The sequence below is a fragment of the Rhineura floridana genome, chromosome 20 (assembly GCF_030035675.1).
Source record: "Rhineura floridana isolate rRhiFlo1 chromosome 20, rRhiFlo1.hap2, whole genome shotgun sequence".
Lineage (NCBI taxonomy): Eukaryota > Metazoa > Chordata > Lepidosauria > Squamata > Rhineuridae > Rhineura > Rhineura floridana.
Window position 1 is genome coordinate 13,746,632 of NC_084499.1, and position 19,572 is coordinate 13,766,203.

General features: G+C 46.7%; 2 protein-coding genes across 4 annotated transcripts in view; both read right to left on the minus strand.

Annotated features, from left to right (window-relative positions):
- Positions 1-6,310, minus strand: part of PHF19 (PHD finger protein 19) — a 43,067-nt gene extending 36,757 nt beyond the window's left edge. For all 3 annotated transcript variants that reach the window (XR_009759753.1, XM_061604011.1, XM_061604010.1), the window contains exon 1: positions 6,009-6,310. The gene's annotated coding sequence lies outside the window, so the exon portion shown is untranslated. The remainder of the gene's footprint in view (positions 1-6,008) is intronic.
- A 9,149-nt stretch (positions 6,311-15,459) lies between these two features.
- The window catches only part of TRAF1 (TNF receptor associated factor 1), a 41,230-nt gene continuing 37,117 nt past the window's right edge, over positions 15,460-19,572 (minus strand). Inside the window, exon 11 of the mRNA XM_061604488.1 lies at positions 15,460-18,263. Within this exon, the coding sequence (XP_061460472.1) occupies positions 18,045-18,263 (219 nt within the window). The 3' untranslated portion in view covers positions 15,460-18,044. The remainder of the gene's footprint in view (positions 18,264-19,572) is intronic.

Below are 19,572 nucleotides of genomic sequence, written 5' to 3' on the forward strand. Positions count from 1 at the left end.
TGGCCCCCAGTCGCCTACGGTGGTGTCGCCTACCAGGAGGTAAAGGGGGAGGAGCGAGGCGGCGGCACCACAGAGCCAATCCGGGGCTCCGGCCTGCGCGTTTGCACTGGGCTGACCTCACCAGCACCGCCTGGCCCCTCCCCTCTGCCTCCCAGTAAGCAGCAGCAACACAGCCGACCAGAGGTCAGGCGAGCGGCAGCGCCCGACCACGCTGTCCGCTACTGGAAACAAAAATATTATTATTCTATATTAAATTTGCATCCTGCCCTTCCCGCAAAAGGAGCCCAGGGTGGCAAACACGGCAGTGCTAAACACAATACCACTGAAGAGGAAAAACGTATTTAAAACATAGTAAAAATATCAAAGCATCATCATATTTCTTTGGTGCGTAAACAGGGACAGTCAAGGTTTCAAACGGACAAATGGAGGAAAATCCATCCGAAGAGGAGGCTTTCCTGGACCTAACCCTTGAATAATTATAGATGCACTTTCTTGGATCCGAACCCGGGACTGTCCCTGTTCAGCTGCCTGCTGTAAGAAACCCCAAGCTTCATTTCACCCCTTACAGAACAGTTTCACCACTTTCCCCACCAACTGTCAGGAAATTCCGGGCAGATTTGGACACTCTTAAAAACACACCATACATTGGAAGCACATTCCCCCACAAGCACACATTCAAAAAGCACCGTGGGAACTGTAGATTACCCCTCACAGAGCTACAATTCCCAGCACTCTTAGCAAATTGAAGCTATCAGGATTCCTGCTGGGGGGGGCGCACAGGAACAGCTTTAAATGTACAGTGTGTACGGCGAACCTCAGTTCCCTGCATTGTTTGGGGTCCTCCATGATAGGCCAACCAGCTATCAAAATGGTTTGTCAAGGACACGGCAGGCCAAAATACCCATTTTAAACGCTGGATTTGGCTTGGCATGCCACATGTTGTGATAGCTGACCGGGGTGGGGGACAGCACACCAGTTTCCTATGGAGACTATAGTCCAAGGTAGCCAGTGTGGTGCCTTCCAGATGCTGGACTACAACTCCCATCATCCTTGGCCTTTGGCCATGCTTGCCGCTGGGGCTGATGGGAGTTTTAGTCCAACATCTGAAGGCTGTGATGTCGGCCGCCCCTGCTTAGACCTCTTCTGCTCGCATCCATTCACTATTACCTGTGGGAGGGCCATGGGGCTGCCCTGCCCTCTCCAGCCCCTATTTTCCCTCCACAAGTGAGAGGTCGGGTGTGTGTGAGCGCATCTGGCCGAACACAGCTGCAGTCCTCTCTGCAAGTGGGAAACCCTCAGCCAAACATGTAGGCTGTGGCCGCAACATACACTGAAAGCACATTTCCCCCTCCCCAAAGAATCCTGGGAACTGTAGTTTGTTAAGGGTACTGGCTATTGCAGCACCGTAAGGGGAAAACTACAGTTCCCAGGATTCTTGGGGGGTGCTTTAAACATATGGCTCAATGAGGGAAGGTTGCATCTATCTAGATTTCAGCAAAGCGTTTGACAAAGTCCCCCATGACCTTTTGATTAGCAAACTGGTCAAATGCGGACTAGATGGAAATACTGTCAGGTGGATTCACAACTGGTTGGAAAACCGTACTCAAAGAGTGGTCGTCGGTGGCTCTGCTTCGGACTGGAAGGAGGTTTCGAGTGGAGTGCCACAGGGTTCTGTCCTGGGGCCGATACTCTTCAATATTTTTATCAATGACTTAGATGATGGGGTGGAGGGAAGCCTTATGAAGTCTGCGGATGATACGAAACTGGGAGGGATAGCTAACACAATGGAAGACAGGAATAAAATCCAAAGGGACCTGGATAGACTAGGAAATTGGGCTGAAATTAATAAAATGAAATTCAATAAAGACAAATGCAAGATTCTGCATTTAGGCCACAAAAACAAAATGCACGGGTACTGGATGGGAAATACCCGGCTTAGCAGTAGTGCGTGTGAGAAGGACCTTGGAATTGTAGTGGATCGCAAGTTGAACATGACCCAGCAGTGTGATGCTGCGGCAAAAAAGGCAAACGCGGTTTTGGGCTGCATAAACAGAGCTATAGTTTCCAGGTCGAGGGAAGTAATAGTCCCACTATATTCTGCATTAGTCAGGCCTCATCTGGAATACTGCGTTCAGTTCTGGACACCTCATTTTAAGAAAGATATAGACAAATTAGAGCGGGTTCAGAAGAGGGCGACGAGGATGATAGCGGGTATGGAGAACAAGTCTTATGAGGAAAGGTTGAAGGAACTTGACATGTCCAGTCTGGTGAAGAGAAGGCTGAGGGGTGACATGATTGCACTCTTTAAGTACCTGAAGGGCTGTCACATAGAGGAGGGTACAGATTTGTTCTCTGCTGACCCAGAGGGTAGGACTAGGTCTAATCGTTTTAAGTTGCAGGAGCGTAGATTCAGATTGGACATTAGAAGGAACTTCTTGACAGTAAGGGCAGTTCAGCAATGGAATCGACTGCCTAGGGAGGTGGTGGGATCCCCTTCGCTGGATGTCTTCAAGCAGAGGCTGGACAGCTATCTGCGGGAGATGCTCTAGCTGTGGATTTCCTGCTGTGAGCAGGGGGTTGGACTCGATGGCCTACAAGGCCCCTTCCATCTCTATGATTCTATGAAAAGACTACGAGCGTGCAGACCTGCAGCCTCTTCATGAACACATTTAACAAACACCTAAATAAGGCTTTAGTGAAACAAATCTTATCATTATTACATTTACAGTATATTCCACTTTCCAAGGGCCAGGGAGACCAAGGTTCAAATCCCCGCACAGCCATGAAGAAGCTCAATGGGTGACCTTGAGCCAGTCGCTAACTCTCAGCCTAAGCTACCTCACAGGGTTGTTGTGAGGATGAAATGGAGAGGGGGCTTATTTACACATTTATTTACATTTCTGTCCCGCCTTTCCTCCAAGGAGTTGTCGTCATCGATAAAGGGAAAGTGGGACAGAAGGCATCGAACAGCAAAGAACGAAATCTGTACCTGCAGCCTGAGAAAGAGGAATAAGAAAAAGCCACCTGGCCAAGCCAATGGTAAACCCAAAATGGAAATCAAAGACGCTTCCCAACACCAGACCCATAGCCAGGGGTAGGCTGGGGGGCCGCCCCACCTAAACTTCCCTCCCATTTGCTTGTACGAAAAATACATAATACAATTTATTACAGAATTTTTGGGTTCCCCCTGAACTTTTAAGCTGCCTACGAGCCAGACCAACACACACACACACTCAAAAGAACATCAGTCTGCCACTATTTGACTTTAGTTCAGCAGCCCTTGAACTAAAAAAAATCACTTTACTCTGCATCTTAGAAGGACTGCCAGAAATCCTTGCACTGCCAAACAGTGGTGACATCGGGGTGGGCCTCTGAGGAGCAGACATCCAGGGCCCCACTCAGCAGAATGACCAGCAGGGCCCCCAAACCCAGCAGAGCTGGACTGAAGCAGTAGAGTCTGGTCCATCAGGGCAAGTGGAGCACCGCCCCACCAAATCCAGTCTGCCCTTAGCCAGCAGTCCCCACCTGCCTGCTTTTTTACTTACAACTGGGTGCCGGCTGTCAGCTTCCTCCTTAGTCCCCGTGTAGCCTCTTGCAGAAGTCAGCAGGGAGGAGGATGCAGACAAAAGTAGAATTAGCAGGCTCCGCCTGGCATCAGCTTGAGCTCCGCCCATCATCGGCTCTGGCTCCGCCTACTGTTGGGCTCCCTGCCTTCCGCCCTACCAGTCCCAACAGACGCCAGCCACTGCTGGACTGAAGTGAGCAAAGTACCACCTAAAGAGGAGGGACCCCCTGTAAAGCCAGGAAGTCTGAAATGGCCTAACTGAATTACACAGCGGCGGATGTCAGGGGACGCAAGGAGCAACCCACCCATTATTTTATTTGAGCCCCTTATTTATTTTTCATCGCTAAACCAGTTCGCCGGGAGTGTGTACATCTGGCATGGTGACCAGATGTTTTTAAAACGAAACAGGATTTCATACATACACCCAAAAAGTCACTGGAAGGATTTCCATTTTAGCCTTCCTGACAAGCCCCGTAGCCCACCCACAAGTGCTTAGGATGTCAGGTGCCTGGAGAAGCCCCAGCATGCCACACCCCTTTCCCCAAGCCATGCCCCTCACTGGCCCAGCTTTGCACCTTCATGTGCTTTTGCCTGGCTGGAAAGCATCCTTAAACTGATAATGCCTCTTGCTTGCTTGGGATAGAGAGAGGGTTCGTTATAACACCGCCTACTTTTGGCCCTGGCCCCGGCCACCACTGGCATGCAGTCTCTGGAATACAGCCCTCCGGTGTGGGGGTGAAGAGATGTCCCTGCCCAGAATCTATACTATAGCTATACTATTCCTGAACATGGAGGTTCCATTGAGCTATAATATTCTTTGACAGGCCCCTCTTCCAAATGAGTGTTGTGTTAGGTGAGCACACACACCCTTGCCATTTTGTTTTGCTTTTTTGTGGGGTGGGGGAAGTCTGTCAAGATTGTGGCCTCTCGGCTCAGAAGAAGCCAGGAGGAATCTTTGACTTAAGAAAAAAATTAACTCTGTAAAAAAATTTGCAAACATCCCGCGTGTAATTGACTATGAGCCGCGTTCTGATTGGCTGGTTCAAAAAAAAAAAGCCATGCAACATTTCAAAAAGAAAATCCATTTTAGGCCAGGTGGGGAGATGAGAGAGATGCAACACGCGATCTGCGTGCGTCGAGTCAAACCGAAAGAGGCCCCGAAGGATGCGGTCGCTGGAAAAAAAGCCTCTCGCGGGCACCGGAAAAGAAGCAAAGGATCTGCGCAGTTAAGGGGGTCTGGGGGAGAAGGCCCCCTCTCTTTCATCCTGATTCTTTTTATGGGATCGGATTTCTCCCGTTTGCACACACACACACACACACACACACACAAAGACAAGCAACTGTCAATCAACGATCTGCACGGACAGGCGCGGGCACGAACACGCCCTTTTGCCCAAACTCCCACCGTTGCAAAACTCAGAGGGGGTTGCAGCCGAGGTGAGCCCTACTCGGAGGAGACACCCCCCCGGAACCCGAGGGACACGCCTAACTTCGGTCCCTTGACTGCAGCGGGTCTACTCTGAGTAGAACTGTGCGGGACACACGCCAGCGCGTTTCTATAATCTTGCGCGTCTAAAGGCATACGGAAATGGTTACACTTGAAAAGAAGATTTCTCTCTCCCTCCCGATCTTCTGCCTGCCTACTCGGAAGTAGCTCAACGGGGCAAAAAAGCGTGCCAAGGGCCGCAGCCTGAAGTTTGCAGGAATAGTTAACTGACAATCCCGGGGTGCAGCGAGAAGAGTTGGCGATCCCGGGCACGTTTTACTCCGGAGTAAACCCCGCGGAGTCTGATGGGACAGCGGCTCTCTCAAGAGGCAACGTGCGCGGGCTTGCCGGTGTGACCGGCGTGCGATCCTAAGGCAGGTTTACTCGGAAGTCACTCTCTTGCCGAAGTCCATGTGGGACCTTGCACTCAAGGGCGCACCTGCAGATCTGGGGTGGTCTTCAGTACTAATCCTACTCAGAGTAGACCCAATGAAGTGAACAGAGAGGACGAAGGCTGCAAGCCAATATACACTTGCCTGGGAGTAAGTCCCACTGAACCCAACAGAACTTACTTCTGAGGAGACATGTTTTGGGTTGCAGCCTAAGATAGGCGCGTTCTTGTCAGTGGCTCTACTCAGCAGGACGTAGCCGATTACCGCCCCCCCCCCCGCAGCATAAATTATTATTACTAAAAAGCCCAGAAATGTCACAGCGTTGTCACGACTCGTTCAAAAAAACAACAACAAGCCGCTCCCCGGTCAGGAAAAGTTGAAAACCTGCGTGCCTTTCGTTTTGCAAGTTTTTAAAAAAGTTTTTCCGAGATGAAAAACTTTCCTGTGCACGCTACCAATCCCTTTCCAGCCCAAGGCACGCCGCCGCCAGCGCTTCCCTGCGAATCGGCTCGTTCTGCCCGCGGAGACACCCCCTTCGCGCCCCCCCCCCGGTGCACAGTCTCACCGATTTTCTGTATCGAAACGCGTCTTCTTTTTCCTGCGGGATCAGCGCCTGTCTTGCTCCATTGCGAAGAGGAAAGTGCCAAAAGAAGAGGAGGGGGGGAAGGAAAAATACACCCCCCCGGACGATCGGACTTTCTCAGAGTCCACCGGGGGAGCTCAGAGAGCCGATTCCCCGCGGCGACCCATTGCACGCCCCGCCTCGCTTCAGAAAGGTGTCTGTTCCGCCTTAGGCGGCTCTTGCAAACTGAAGATGCTGAAGCTCCGGAGCGCCATCTTTTTTCCCCCCTCTTTTTTCCCGCGAATTATTTACGTTCGGCTTATGCAATTAGCGCAGCCGGCGCTCCCCGGGCCCCGCCCCCCGGCCCGCCCCCTGGGTTGCATCCTGCCCGTGGCGCAGCCCTCCGTTGCGTAAGGGTGGGTGGCCCTCTCCAAGAACCTCTGAGCAAAAAGAAAGAGAGAGGAATCTTGGTGCTGGAGGAGCTGTACATCCCGAAGTGTGCATAATGTAAGGACAGTGCATGAGCCTCCATGTCCAGAAGCAGTATGCCTTCACACTGCGGAGGACAAACAACAGCAAAGATCAGTTGCCTTTAGAGCCTGCCCTGCGGGAACTGCCCCTGGTAACTGTGGGTTTAAATTAAAACACAAAAAAAACCCTTTATTATTAGAAACAAATAATATTCCAAAATAACATGTACAGCATAATTACATCTAAACTCAGGGGTGTAGTCGTCCAGGGGCTTGGGGGGAGGTTCTTAGACCCTTTACTTTTTTAGGAGCAGGGACCCTATATTGCCAGCATGCTGTGAGCCAATCAGCATGAAAGGGGAGTGTGTTAGCCACTGAGAAGAGTCTTCTAACATGCTTCCTTATATTTTCCTGCTGATTGGAACCAATCAGAGGGGGAAAAGGTGAGTCAGCCACTGGGAAGACTCTTCTTCGGTAGCTAACACTCTCCTCCTCCTGGCTGATTGGCTCCTAGGAGTGTTTGTTGTTGTGGGAAAAGGCATTCACAAGGATCTCATTCTCAAACCTACAGCAAAAAAGGGGAGAAGGGGCATGGCTGTGAATAACATGAAGGGACTCTGCACTTCTGAATTTGCCACTATACTACTGTATAAATTCAATAAACAATAACAGGTCAGACCAGGGCCAGCACCAGAGGGTGGCCAGGTTGGGCCCTGGCCAAGGGCCCCTGTGGAAGTGGGGCAAGAGCGTGTATGGGTTCTGCATTCCAGAAGGAAGATAGAGTTAGGGTCCTCCAGCTGGCTAGGCTTGCCTACCTTTACCTGCGCTGTTCTCTACCTAACTTCCTTCCATTGTAAACTGATATGCTCAGGGAAGCTTATTTGCCCCTCCTTCCGTTGCCATCCGACTGTCCGAGGAGAGAGGAGACCTTTGTCTTTGCTCTCTCTCCTGAGCCATGAGAGCAAGACCCACGTCTGGGCATTGCTCCTCCAACTGAGTGAGTGAGCTAGAACTAGGTATGCCTTTCCTATCTACTATGTATTTCTAGAAATAAAGTAACTTTTCTTATTTTACTAAGTCTCAGTGATTTAAATGCAGGATAAAAGCCTGTGTTGTTGTTATGTGCCTTCAGGTCGATTATGACTTATGGCGACCCTATGAATCAGTGACCTCCAAGAGCATCTGTCATGAACCACCCTGTTCAGATCTTGTAAGTTGTGGCTTCCTTTATGGAATCAATCCATCTCTTGTTTGGCCTTCCTCTTTTTCTACTTCCTTCTGTTTTTCCAAGCATTACAATCTTTTCTAATGAATCATGTCTTCTCATGATGTGTCCAAAGTATGATAACCTCAGTTTCATCATTTTAGCTTCTAGTGACAGTTCTGGTTTAATTTGTTCTAACACCCAATTATTTGTCTTTTTTGCAGTCCATGGTATGCGCAAAGCTCTCCTCCAGCACCACATTTCAAATGAGTTAATTTTTCTCTTATCCGCCTTTTTCATTGTCCAACTTTCACATCCATACATAGAGATCGGGAATACCATGGTCTGAATGATCCTGACTTTGGTGTCCAGTGATAGATCTTTGCATTTGAGGACCTTTTCTAGTTCTCTCACAGCTGCCCTTGACCCAGTCGTAGCCTTCTACTTAGATAAATACACACACTGGCACACATGCATCTCAGATCGCTGACGATCTCTGCATATACAAATTTCCATAACACTCCTTAGATTTGGAGAGTAGCGCTCCCATTCTGCTATCTGCGGCAGTGTTGACTCTCTCGTAGATCACAGAGAGGGAGCTCCCAGGCACCCCCCCAATACAGACCATGTGAGCTTCAATAAGCCTGCACACATGCCCCGCCTGCCTCTCCCATTGCTGGGAATACTGTGCACGCTGTGCGCCCATGCCTGCCATCAACCAAGATGGAAATGGAGGCTTCCCTAAGGGGCGTAGTGCACATGCATGCCATCAACTAAGATGGCAGCGAGGGCATCAGTGCCCTTAGGGAAGCCCCCGCCACCATCTTGATTGATAGTATGCATGTGCACGCAGTGCACAAGCAGTTAACACGAGGCAATGGGAGAGGTAGGTGGGCAGGCGCCACAGGCCCAGAGCAGTCTGATGCCCAAGGGCCCAGTCATGCCTGGCACCGGCTCTGACATCTAGCCTGCAATTGGTTCCTCTGATTAGGAGCAATTCATCGGGATCGCAGGCTGAAAAAGGGGTTTTGTGTTGTTCGACTGAGGCATGAAAGTGCCTGCTCCAGCTACTGAGCAATCATCCCCTCCCCTAAACATCACACCCCAATGGTAGCTAGTTTCATGATTAATGGGGATATCACTTGCTTACTAGGAAAGATTGGGTTTCCTCAGTAGGGCTGTCAAGGTGGGACAAAGTCGGTTCAGCTTGAATTTATATTTATCTAATTAGAGTATTGGACTATGACCTGGGAAACCAGGGTTCGAATCCCCACACACCCATGAAGCTCACTGGGTGACCTTGGGCCAGTCACTGCCTCTCAGCCTCAGGGGGAGGCAATGGTAACCGCCCCCCCTTGAATACCGCTTACCATGAAAACACTATTCATAGGGTCGCCATAAGTAGGAATCGACTTGAAGGCAGGCCATTTCCATTTCAATTTGCACTTTCTGAAACAATGTGTGCCCCAAAACATAGCTATCCTTCAACATTTGCACTTTTCTGAAGGTTCCAGTGGAGTTCTCCAGCCGTGTAACGCGTACAAGAATGCATATAATAAAGTGAGAATAAATTCACATATTAGTGCAAACACAGAGAAATGCCTTACATTGGGGAAAGTGTCTTTGCAAAAATATGTGTATAAGGCAAAACTGCATACAAAAATGTGTATGAAATTGGCACTAATACACTGAATTTTCACAAGGCCTTTTTTTAGAAAAAAAATAGCAAACATGGAGAATTGAACTGAATTTAAGAATGGAAAAAAATGAGAAACAGAGGTGCTAAAGTTGACAGATTCGCTCATTCCTACTGTGCCAGGTCAGGACTTTGGGGCAGAAGTCCAGGACCCCATTCAGCGGCATAAGCAGGACCCCTAAATGCAGCAGGGCCGCTGGCCGCATTTTGAAGCAAGTGAAATAGCATAGATTGTCTTCTAAAAAGCCTTGCCCACAAGACCATTAATTCCAGAGTCTAAAACGCCCTATTATTATTATTCATAGAATCACAGAATAGTAGAGTTGGGACCTATAAGGTCATCAAGTCCAACCCCCTGCTCAATGCAGGAATCCAAATCAAAGCATTCCCGACAGATGGCTGTCCAGCTGCCTCTTGAAAGCCTCCAGTGTCGGAGAGCCCACTAACTCTCTAGGTAATTGGTTCCATTGTCGTATGGCTCTAACAGGACGTTTTCCCTGATGTCCAGTCGAAATCTGGCTTCCATTATTTATTATTATTATTATTATTATTATTATTATTATTATTATTATTATTATTATTATTATTATTATATTTTTTAGATGCCTACTGCTAAAAATAGTCTCAAGGCGCTATAAAATATATATTACTTATATGCTGTACTTCCCAGTGGGATATACATAAGCTAAATCAAGAGCAAAGTACTCCGCAGCTTTTGCCTATAGTTTAATGCGACCTGAGGAGACATCGGCTGGCTCTTGAGTAGCCTCTCCTTGCAAAGAGAACAGAGGCAGTTCTTATCATCTAGGGTAGGCAAATATACACAGCCTAAAAATCGACAGCCTTGGGCTTTTTCTTCTGTCGCGTATCGTAAAGAACACGAGCACTGTACAAAATTGTTTTTTTCCTGTAAGAAACGGTCGATATATTTCTATACAGAGAAAAGAGGGCACTTTTTAGGGGAAAAAACCAAGCCCACACAGTTCTGGGTAAGATGGTTAAGAGATGGTTACATGTAAAGCTTTAAAGCCACCATCAGAGGAGAGCGAGGGCTCCGTCCACGATACTTTTCCAGGGCTCTGATTCTCAACCAAAGCCTTCCACATGGGCCATTCCAAATGTCAACTTCTGCTTCAGCTCATGTTTGGTCTTGCACACTGCATGTGCATTCAGACATGCATACACTACCGACAAGATTATATCCCGCCCTGGGCTCCTGCTGGGAGGAAGGGCGGGATATAAATCAAGTAATAAATAATAATAAAGATGCATCCAATCTCTACCCCAGAGACTGAACTTCTAGAGACCCTAGGGCTGTGGTGAGGGAACCTCCGGTCTGGGGGCTGGACATGGCCCTCCAGGCCTTTGTTTCTGGCCCTTGGAACTCTTCCCAGGCCACACCCCTCACTGGTCCTGCTTCACCACCCCTTTTTTTTTTTGCACATGCCTCTGGAGGGGACATGGCCACAATCAAAAATGAGCAGAGGAACACATGTTAAGCTTTACCTTTGTACAGTAGGCTAGCTTCTGCACACAGCCCTCTCTAGCCGGACAATCGGGAGGCATTATCAGAGTTCAAGGACACTTCCTAGCCAGGCAAAAACATTCTAGAGGGAGCAAAGCAGAACCGCCTGTTCCCCGTCTGTGAAACAGAGAATGCCTCTAAACAGAGGACTGTCCTCTGTCACGTAGGGCACATGGCTTCCAGGAGGGTTCTCTCCCTCCCCAGGGGGTGCATCTGAGACACTTACCGGGGAATTGGATGCTTCCCACTCTGCGGCCCCAAGAAAAAAAAGTTTACAAGCACTCAAAGGTCTAAAATTTGCAATGAGCCATGACGGAGAACTGTGAGTCATGATGACACAACGAGGTTATAAATAACTGATGCAACTTGCTTCTCTGCCCATCTCTTCTTTATAATGTCTCTTTGTGGTGTCTGGGTCAACCTAACGTAAGAAAAAGTAGGGCAAAAAGTTTACATTGCACCATCAGGTCAAATGGCAAGGCCTCAGCAGCATTCTTTGGGAAAAGAAAGAGTTGCAAAACAAAGTCATCCCACTGTGCTCTTCTCTGGGTTGTTGTTGTTAATATTATTATTATTATTAGAAGATGTATCTCTCTTATTATTATTAATGATAGTGATGATGATGATATCATCTCGCTCTGCCTTCTAGTAGGAGCCCAGAGCGGCAAACAAATGCACTAAAAGCACTCTAAAACATCATAACACACTTAAAATATATTACAACAAAACATCCTTAAAAGCATATTAAAATATTGTTGATGATGACATCAGCTGATTGAAGTGATGCTGTGTTGTGAAGTCACAGGATGAGCCCAGTGACTCTTTGCTATGCCCATCCCGTCAGTTAAAGACACTGGAGGGGATTAACCGGTTGAAATCAGCCAATGAAGGGGTTAAGCAATTCACAGTGCAATCCTATCCATGCATTCTCAGAAACAAGCCTCGCAGGGTTCAGTAGGACCTACTCCCAGGTAAGTGTGCGGAGCAGAGGAGTGTTTTGTCTGTTGTGGAACACACTCCCAGGGGGGTAATCTGTTGGGGGCCGCATGCTAGCAAATGGGCAGGGCCAGCAATTGGTGCTGCCACCCCACCTCTCTCTCTCCCTCCCTCCCCAACCAGTGTCAGGCTCAGGGGAACTCGGAGATCTGGATTTGCTCCAGCAAGGAACAAGCTGCAACTACACCCTTTCATAGCAGTAGCACAAGGGGCATCATAATTGTTAGCACCACCTGCCCTGCAAGGTGCTGCTCTACTTAACAGGGGGCCGCCCTTCTCTAGCAACCTCCAATGGCAACTAGGGAAGGGTGAGGATTTCAATTAAGAACATAAGAAGAGCCTGCTGGATCAGGCCAGTGGCCCATCTAGTCCAGCATCCTGTTCTCACAGTGGCCTTCCAGGTGCCTGGGGGAAGCCCGCAAGCAGGACCCGAGTGCAAGAACATTCTCCCCTCCTGAGGCTTCCGGCAACTGGTTTTCAGAAGCATGCTGCCTTTGACTAGGGTGGCAGAGCACAGCCATCATGGCTAGTAGCCATTGATAGCCCTGTCCTCCATGAATTTGTCTAATCTTCTTTTAAAGCCATCCAAGCTGGTGGCCATTACTGCATCTTGTGGGAGCAAATTCCATAGTTTAACTATGCGCTGAGTAAAGAAGTACTTCCTTTTGTCTGTCCTGAATCTTCCAACAAAATTCAGTTCGCATTTCAAGCAGAACTTACCAAATTCGCAATTGCCGAATCAATATCAGAACCGAAACGCAGCCATCCTTCGAGATTTGCATTTATTGGAATTTTGGGATGCAGTTTGCCAACTGAACAACATTTACAAAAATGTGTATATTAGGGGAAAGTGTGCATAGAAATGAATACATGAGCTAAAATAACACGCCAAAAGGCATGAAGTGATGAGAAATGGCTTGCAAAAATGTGCACCTTTGTCAAAACTGCCCACAAAAAATGTGCATATTTGGAGAAATTTGCACTAAAATGGTGGAGAATTTTCATGAGCATTTTTTAAAACAAAATTTGCACATTGCTGTGGAAATAGAATCATAGAACAGTAGAGTTGGAAGGGGCCTATAAGGCCATTTAACATTGGAAAAATGAGAAACAGAGAACCGAAACGGACAGATCTTTCCATCCCTAATGGCAACGGGGTGGGAGAGGCTATGGTGGAGTCCTTGGAGTTCATCACGTAGCAACACCCCTGCGACTGGCCCTGCGAACCCTTCAGCTCCGTCCCTGGTGAAGAGGATTCTGACTCTGACTCCTGGTCCTGACACCCTCCATGTCCATCAGGCTCTACACCAGGTCCTCCCCTTGCCTTCTTCAGGTACCACTAGGGTCTGCCCTGCATATTCAAGCACCGCTCCTTGACCTTCCAGGCATGCTCAGGAGATCTGTGCCAGCCCATGCAGCCCAGCTGTGAAAACCAAGCTCTCCTAGATAAGCCTGGTGTCCATAGCAGATCCACAGGAATGAAAGCTAGAAACAAAAAAAGCAGGTGTTTGTAATATGCCACCATCCAATGGGTTCCAGATGGGCCCAGCAGAAGCGCGGAAGAGAGGGCGCTCTGCCAGCCACAGCCTCCTCTTTTAGAGCTGAGGCTATTCAAGAGAAGACCACAAGGAAGAATCTGCCCCGAAGAACGATGGTTCAGATCAGATCCTGGGTCATTCATGGGGATATTCTACTTGTGGCTGCCAACAGGGCCTTGGTTAAAGGAGCTCATTTCAACATGCCAGTCTGAGTGAGCCAGGTGAAAACTTTCATCAAAACTCTCTCACTGGAGGCTTTTTCTTCTGCCTCTGTTGCGACCTCCTAGCGCAGGATCTTGGAGCGAACTACTCTGAGCTGCTGGTCACCAAGAGGCATAGTCAAAACAAGTCAACCTTTCTGTCCTGGACGATCAGAGACATTGGGAGTGAAGAGTTCAGGCAGTCTGCTTCATCATCGCCGGGGCAGCTGGACGCCCAAGAAAATCAGGACATTCCCCTCCCAACAACAAACATATGAAACTATAGACCTGGTTGCAAATGCAGTTCAGCTGGCTTTGAGGAGACTGGAATTTAACACAGAAAATGCAGTTACTTGTACCACAGATAAAGCCACCATTAAGAGCTATTATGTGTATTGTTATTTAATTTTGCAGATTGTATTTTGTATTGTTTTATTGATGCATTTTTATATTGTATTTTATATTTGTGTTTTTTGCAAGGTGTCTTGAGGGCCTTTGGCCAAAAGGTGGGGTATAAATATCATCATCATCTTCATCATAAATGGAATCCATCCCCAGTTTTCGCTTTTTCATTGGAAAGAAACTTTCTGTGCAGACGCCCGGCACAGAGAAACCTCAAGGAATGGATAAGGAGCAAGGTCTGGGAGCCAGTGCATATGCAGAATGATCAGGGCCAGTTTAAGATATGCTGAGGCCCTAAGCTCTATACAGTTTCAAAGGCCCCATAGCCTGAGCTGTGCCCCACCTGCCACTCAGGATGGGGAGAAATTTGATTCATAATAAATAATAAATAATAAAATTTTATTTAAAGTCAAACTTAACAAAGTGGCATTTTCTGAAACAAAATGTGGACCGAAACACAACTATCCTTCAAAATCCACACCCCTCCAGATTTTGCAATGCTGTTCTTCAATTAAGCAACGGGTAAAAAAAATGCATATAGGGTAAAGTGTGCCTAATAATGCAGCTTTTTGTGAAAAATAACAGCCACAAATACATTATATTTGGGAACATTTGTTGCAAAAATTTGTATATAAGTCAATGGGTTTATTAGGAGAAATTCATACTAAAATGCTGACAAACTTTCATGGGGATTTACTTTTTTTTAAATGCAAATTGTTGCAGAAATGCAAAGGACTGAAATTAAGGTTGGGGAAAATGAGAATCTGAGAGAGCCAACAGAGACAGATCTGTGTGTCCCTGCCTGGCACCAGTGCTGTTTCACAGCAGATGGACACCTGGCCTAACAACATTTTGCTATCCCAATATGGCAAATAAATGTGTAGCCGTGAAGAATATTTTTGTCGTATCTGAACCATGGCTGTTTGCACCTATTGGAATGTTAGGTTTGCACATTTAAATTGGATTAAAGCACTCTGTTCCCCTGGCACAACATATCTATTTTAAAAAACTACACACTTTTTGTGCTTTGGAAAGTGTCAGGGAAAATGCTTTGAAAATGATTAACAGGAAGATGTATAAGGATGGAGAAATTTGATTAACTTCACATTTAAAGCTGAATCTATCAAATTTGCACTTTTTGAAACTGAACTGAAACACAGTCATCCTTCAAAGGTCACACTTATTCCATTTTTGCGATGCATTTCGCCAACCAATGTTTAACAAAAATGCGTATATTAGGGGCAAGTGTGCCTAAAAATGTATTATAAAAAATAACATACAAAAATGCATTATACTAGGAGGCAATATTTGCATATTAGTCAAAACTGCATACGAAATGTGTTTATTAGGGAAAATTAGCATGTAAATGGATTGTTTTATAATTTTATTTACATATAATTAACAAAATCCATATAACTTTCCATAACGTAATGGAGAAGGTACAATCAATGAGTAAACAGAGGGAAAGAAATTATGCACATTGTGTGCGATATGCAAAGCTTTATAAAACATATATTATTTCCCTTTTCATAGTGATCATATTCCTTTATGGTCCTGTATATAAAGAATGTGGGTAAATATTATCTTGTATCTTCTTGTTCCAAAACATGATAAATAAAGACAACCGTTCTATAAACCTATTTACTTGTCCATTTTTTCTCTCTTCCAAGGTATGTCAGTTTTAACATTAATATTGTCTCCCAGACTTTATTAAACCAGCCTAAAATTAATGGAGCTTCTTTCTTTTTCTGTACCTTAGCAATTGTTATTTTGTTGCTGTCAACAGATTTGAAATAATGTCTAAATCAGATTCTAGAATTACGCCATCAAGAAAATTTAACAATAATACTTTAGGGTCATTTGGTAGAGAATATCCGGTCATGTCTCAGACATTTCTGATATTATGTTACACACATTAGTCCTTGTATCGCAGGGCAGCTCCACAATACATGCAAATAATTGGCTTTATTATTTTCACATCTCCAACATAGATTCTGTGCCGCAGGATATATATTTGAAATCCTGCATGGAGTTAAGTACCATTGATACTGGACTTTATAGAAATTTTATTTTAAATCAGTTTATTTTTATTATTTGATTTATATCCCGCCCCTTCCTCCCAGCAGGAGCCCAGGGCAGAAACGCTAAAAACACTTTAAAACATCATAAATGACCTTAACTTACATTAAAACAAAACAACGTTAAAAACATTTTTTTAAAAAGCTTTAAACATTTTTTTAAGGTTAAAAACATATTATTAAAGAAAACATATTAAAATCAATTCTAACACAGACGCAGACTGGGATAGGTCTCAACTTAAAAGGCTTGTTGAAAGAGGAAAGTCTTCAAAAGGCGCCGAAAAGATAGCAGAGATGGCACCTGCCTAATATTTAAGGGGAGGGAATTCCACAGGGTAGGTGCTAGTTGATACTAATTGGGAAGGTATGGATTTTTTAAAACACACACACACACACACATTCTTGCAGAAATGTGGAGAATGGCATTTGACTGAAAAAATAAAACCCAATAACCAAAACTGGCGGATCGTTCCATTGCTAGTGATGGCCACTAACTTGGATGGTTTTAAAAGAGGACTGGACAAATTCGTGGAGGATAAAGGTTTCAGTGGCTGCTAGTCACAATGGCTTATGTTCTCCTCCCCCCCCCCAGCGGTCGGAAGCAGTATACCTCTGAATACCAGTTGCTGAGAACATAGTCAGGTCCTCGTTGTGGGTGAGCTTCCCATAATGGGCATTGGGTTGGCCACTATGAGAACAGGATGCTTGACTAGATGGGCCACTGGCCTGACTCAGCAGCCAAGCTCTTCTGATGTTCTCATTCTGCCACTCATAGCCATGTCAATACTTAAACTTGCTGCTTATTCATTAAACCTGTTGCCGGTCCCTGCCAGCTCCATTGTGGCACTGCTGGTTGAAAGAGCAAGGAAGATCAAAGGCAGCAAAAGGGATTTCTGCCAGATGATTTGCCTCCTATTAATCCACCAGCCTAGCTGCACACAGTTGCAGTGGGAGTAGAAACACTGTTTTTCGACCGGAGCCTATCTTGGCTGTCATTGATAAGGAAATAGAAACTCCTGGCAGAGCTTTTTAATGTAGTTGCTTTCTTGTCTTTTTATTTCTTGATGGTGTTTGTTTCCCAGCCAGGATTTTCTCTCCTCCAGTATTCTAAGTGTTGTTTATTGATTTTAAAGACGTAAAATAAAAGCTCCTTTTCTACATCCAGCTGCTCACTTGCAATGTCAGGAGGAAGGCTGGCAACAGAGGGTTTTAGCCAACCAAGTTTTACTCAGAGGAGACCCACTGAAATTGATGGACCAAAGTTTGCCACGTTCATTTATTTGAAGGGGTCTGCTCTAAGCAGGACTAAATGTAAATGTCCTGCCTTCAAGTTGATTCCGACTTACGGCGGCCCTATGAACAGGGTTTTCGTGAGGCTGAGAGGCAGTGACTGGCCCAAGGTCACCCAGTGAGTTTCATGGCTATGTGGGGATTCGGACCCTGGTCTCCCAGGTCGTAGTCCAACACCTTAACCACTACGCCACACTGGCTCCCCTAACTAGCAGTCCTAAAAAAAAAATGTAACACAGTCATCCTTTACCCGACCCTAATTAAGCATTCACTGTGTTTACAAAAATGGCTACTTTTGTGTCTTTGCAGCACCACCCTGTGACATTTTTGCATCTAAAATGGAACATCAACATGACAAACATAATGCCACACACACACACACACACACACTGAACTGGAACTCATGACACAGAGATGGAGGCAGGAAACTGGGGGAACACACCCACCGTACAGAATGTGCAGCCAAAAGCACATTGCTTCACACTGTAACCATCCCATGAGTAACTGCAATGTGCAAATCAGCTCTATTGCCAATGCAAATCAGCCTCAGTGCAGATGCAAATCAGCCCTACAGCTCCTGGGATGTTTCCAATGCAGCCGCCAACCCTCGGTTTTGTCACCTGCCTCGGCTTTCAAACCTTCACAAAGTGGCTTCCGTAACACACTTGAGGAAAAGGGTGCCCTCTCTGAAATAGGCATGTTTCGGTGAATGCAGTTTGGCCAAAGGAACAAACCTGGGGAAGCCACTGGCCTCATTCATATCAGTCACCGGCTTCTGAAATGAAGCAGAGGCTGGATCTGGGTGGAGAGTATTAACAAGATGCTCTCCGTCGTTCTGATCGAGCAACATCAAAGTTACCTGTGTGTCGGCGGGGAAGAGACAATGAAAAACAGGTTAGGCTTGGAAGGCAAATGAACTCAAGTCTAAGATCATAAGAATCAAGAATGGGGAAGCTTTTTCACCTTGAGGGCCACATTTGCTTCAGGACAACCTTCAGGGGGCCAGAGGCAGAGCAATGAACATAGATGTTAACTATGCACTGTAGGCATATTTCTACACATGCTCACACACCCCTCTCTATCCTCCATCAAAGCAAGGAGGAGGCACGATCAGAATTTAAGGCCGCATTCCATCCATGCAAAACACTCAAGGGAGGTGCAAAGCAAGGGCAGTGAGGGATGTGGCCTAGGTAGAGAAGGTGTGGCCACAGGCCAGCTACAGAGGCCTGGAAGGTCACAATATGCCCCCCAGGACTGAGGCACCCCACCCTCAATAACAACATAAGAAGATCCCTCCTGGGTCAGGCCAAAGGGGCCCATGTAGACCAGCATCCTTGCCTCGCAGTGGCCAACCAGATGCCCTGATGGGAAGTTTGCAAGCAGGACCTGAGCGCAGCAGCAGCCCTCTCCCCATTTGCAATTCCCAGCAACTAGTATTCAGAGGCTTACTGCCACCAGATCTGAAGTGCAAGCAAACCGACCCTTCTGGGTTGTGTGCGTATGTTTTGGTTCTCATGTATCATTAATAAGCAAACGCATTGCAATGGCAGGTGCTCGCTCCATAAGCAAAAGCAGCTTTTCCCACATCTCAAGGTCAGCAGATGGAAAAACAAGAGAGACAAAGCAGGCTTCGAGGGAGAGAGGGAGCAAAACATTTTAAAGCTAAATGCGGTCTGAAATCTTTCCTGCAAAAGGGGGCGGGTGAAGGGAAGCTGCAAGAGGAATTATTTTTGGATGGATTACTCAGTCAACAGCATACTACGGGCGAGCCCTAGCCAAGTTGAAGCTAAGACATAAGGAGAGACCTGCTAGACTAGACCAAAGGCCTATTTATCTAGTCCAGCATCCTGTTCTGGCAGTGGCCAACCAGATGCCTCTGGGAAGCCCAGAAGCAGGGCATGAGTGCAAGAGCACTAAGGGATAGATGAATATGTCAATCTCAGCGGTGGAGGCTGGTCCACTGGGGCAACTGAGGCACCGCCCCACCGAGCTCAGTCTGCCCTCAGCCGGCTCACTGCCTCCTTACTTACAACAGGCTCTGCCTGTTATTGGCTTAGGCTCCACCTACTGTTGGCCTGTCTGCCTTCCGCCCTACCAGTCCCAATAGGTACCATCTGCCACTGAATTTCGGTTTCACTCAGTTTCTCCAATTCGAAATTCAGCTCTCC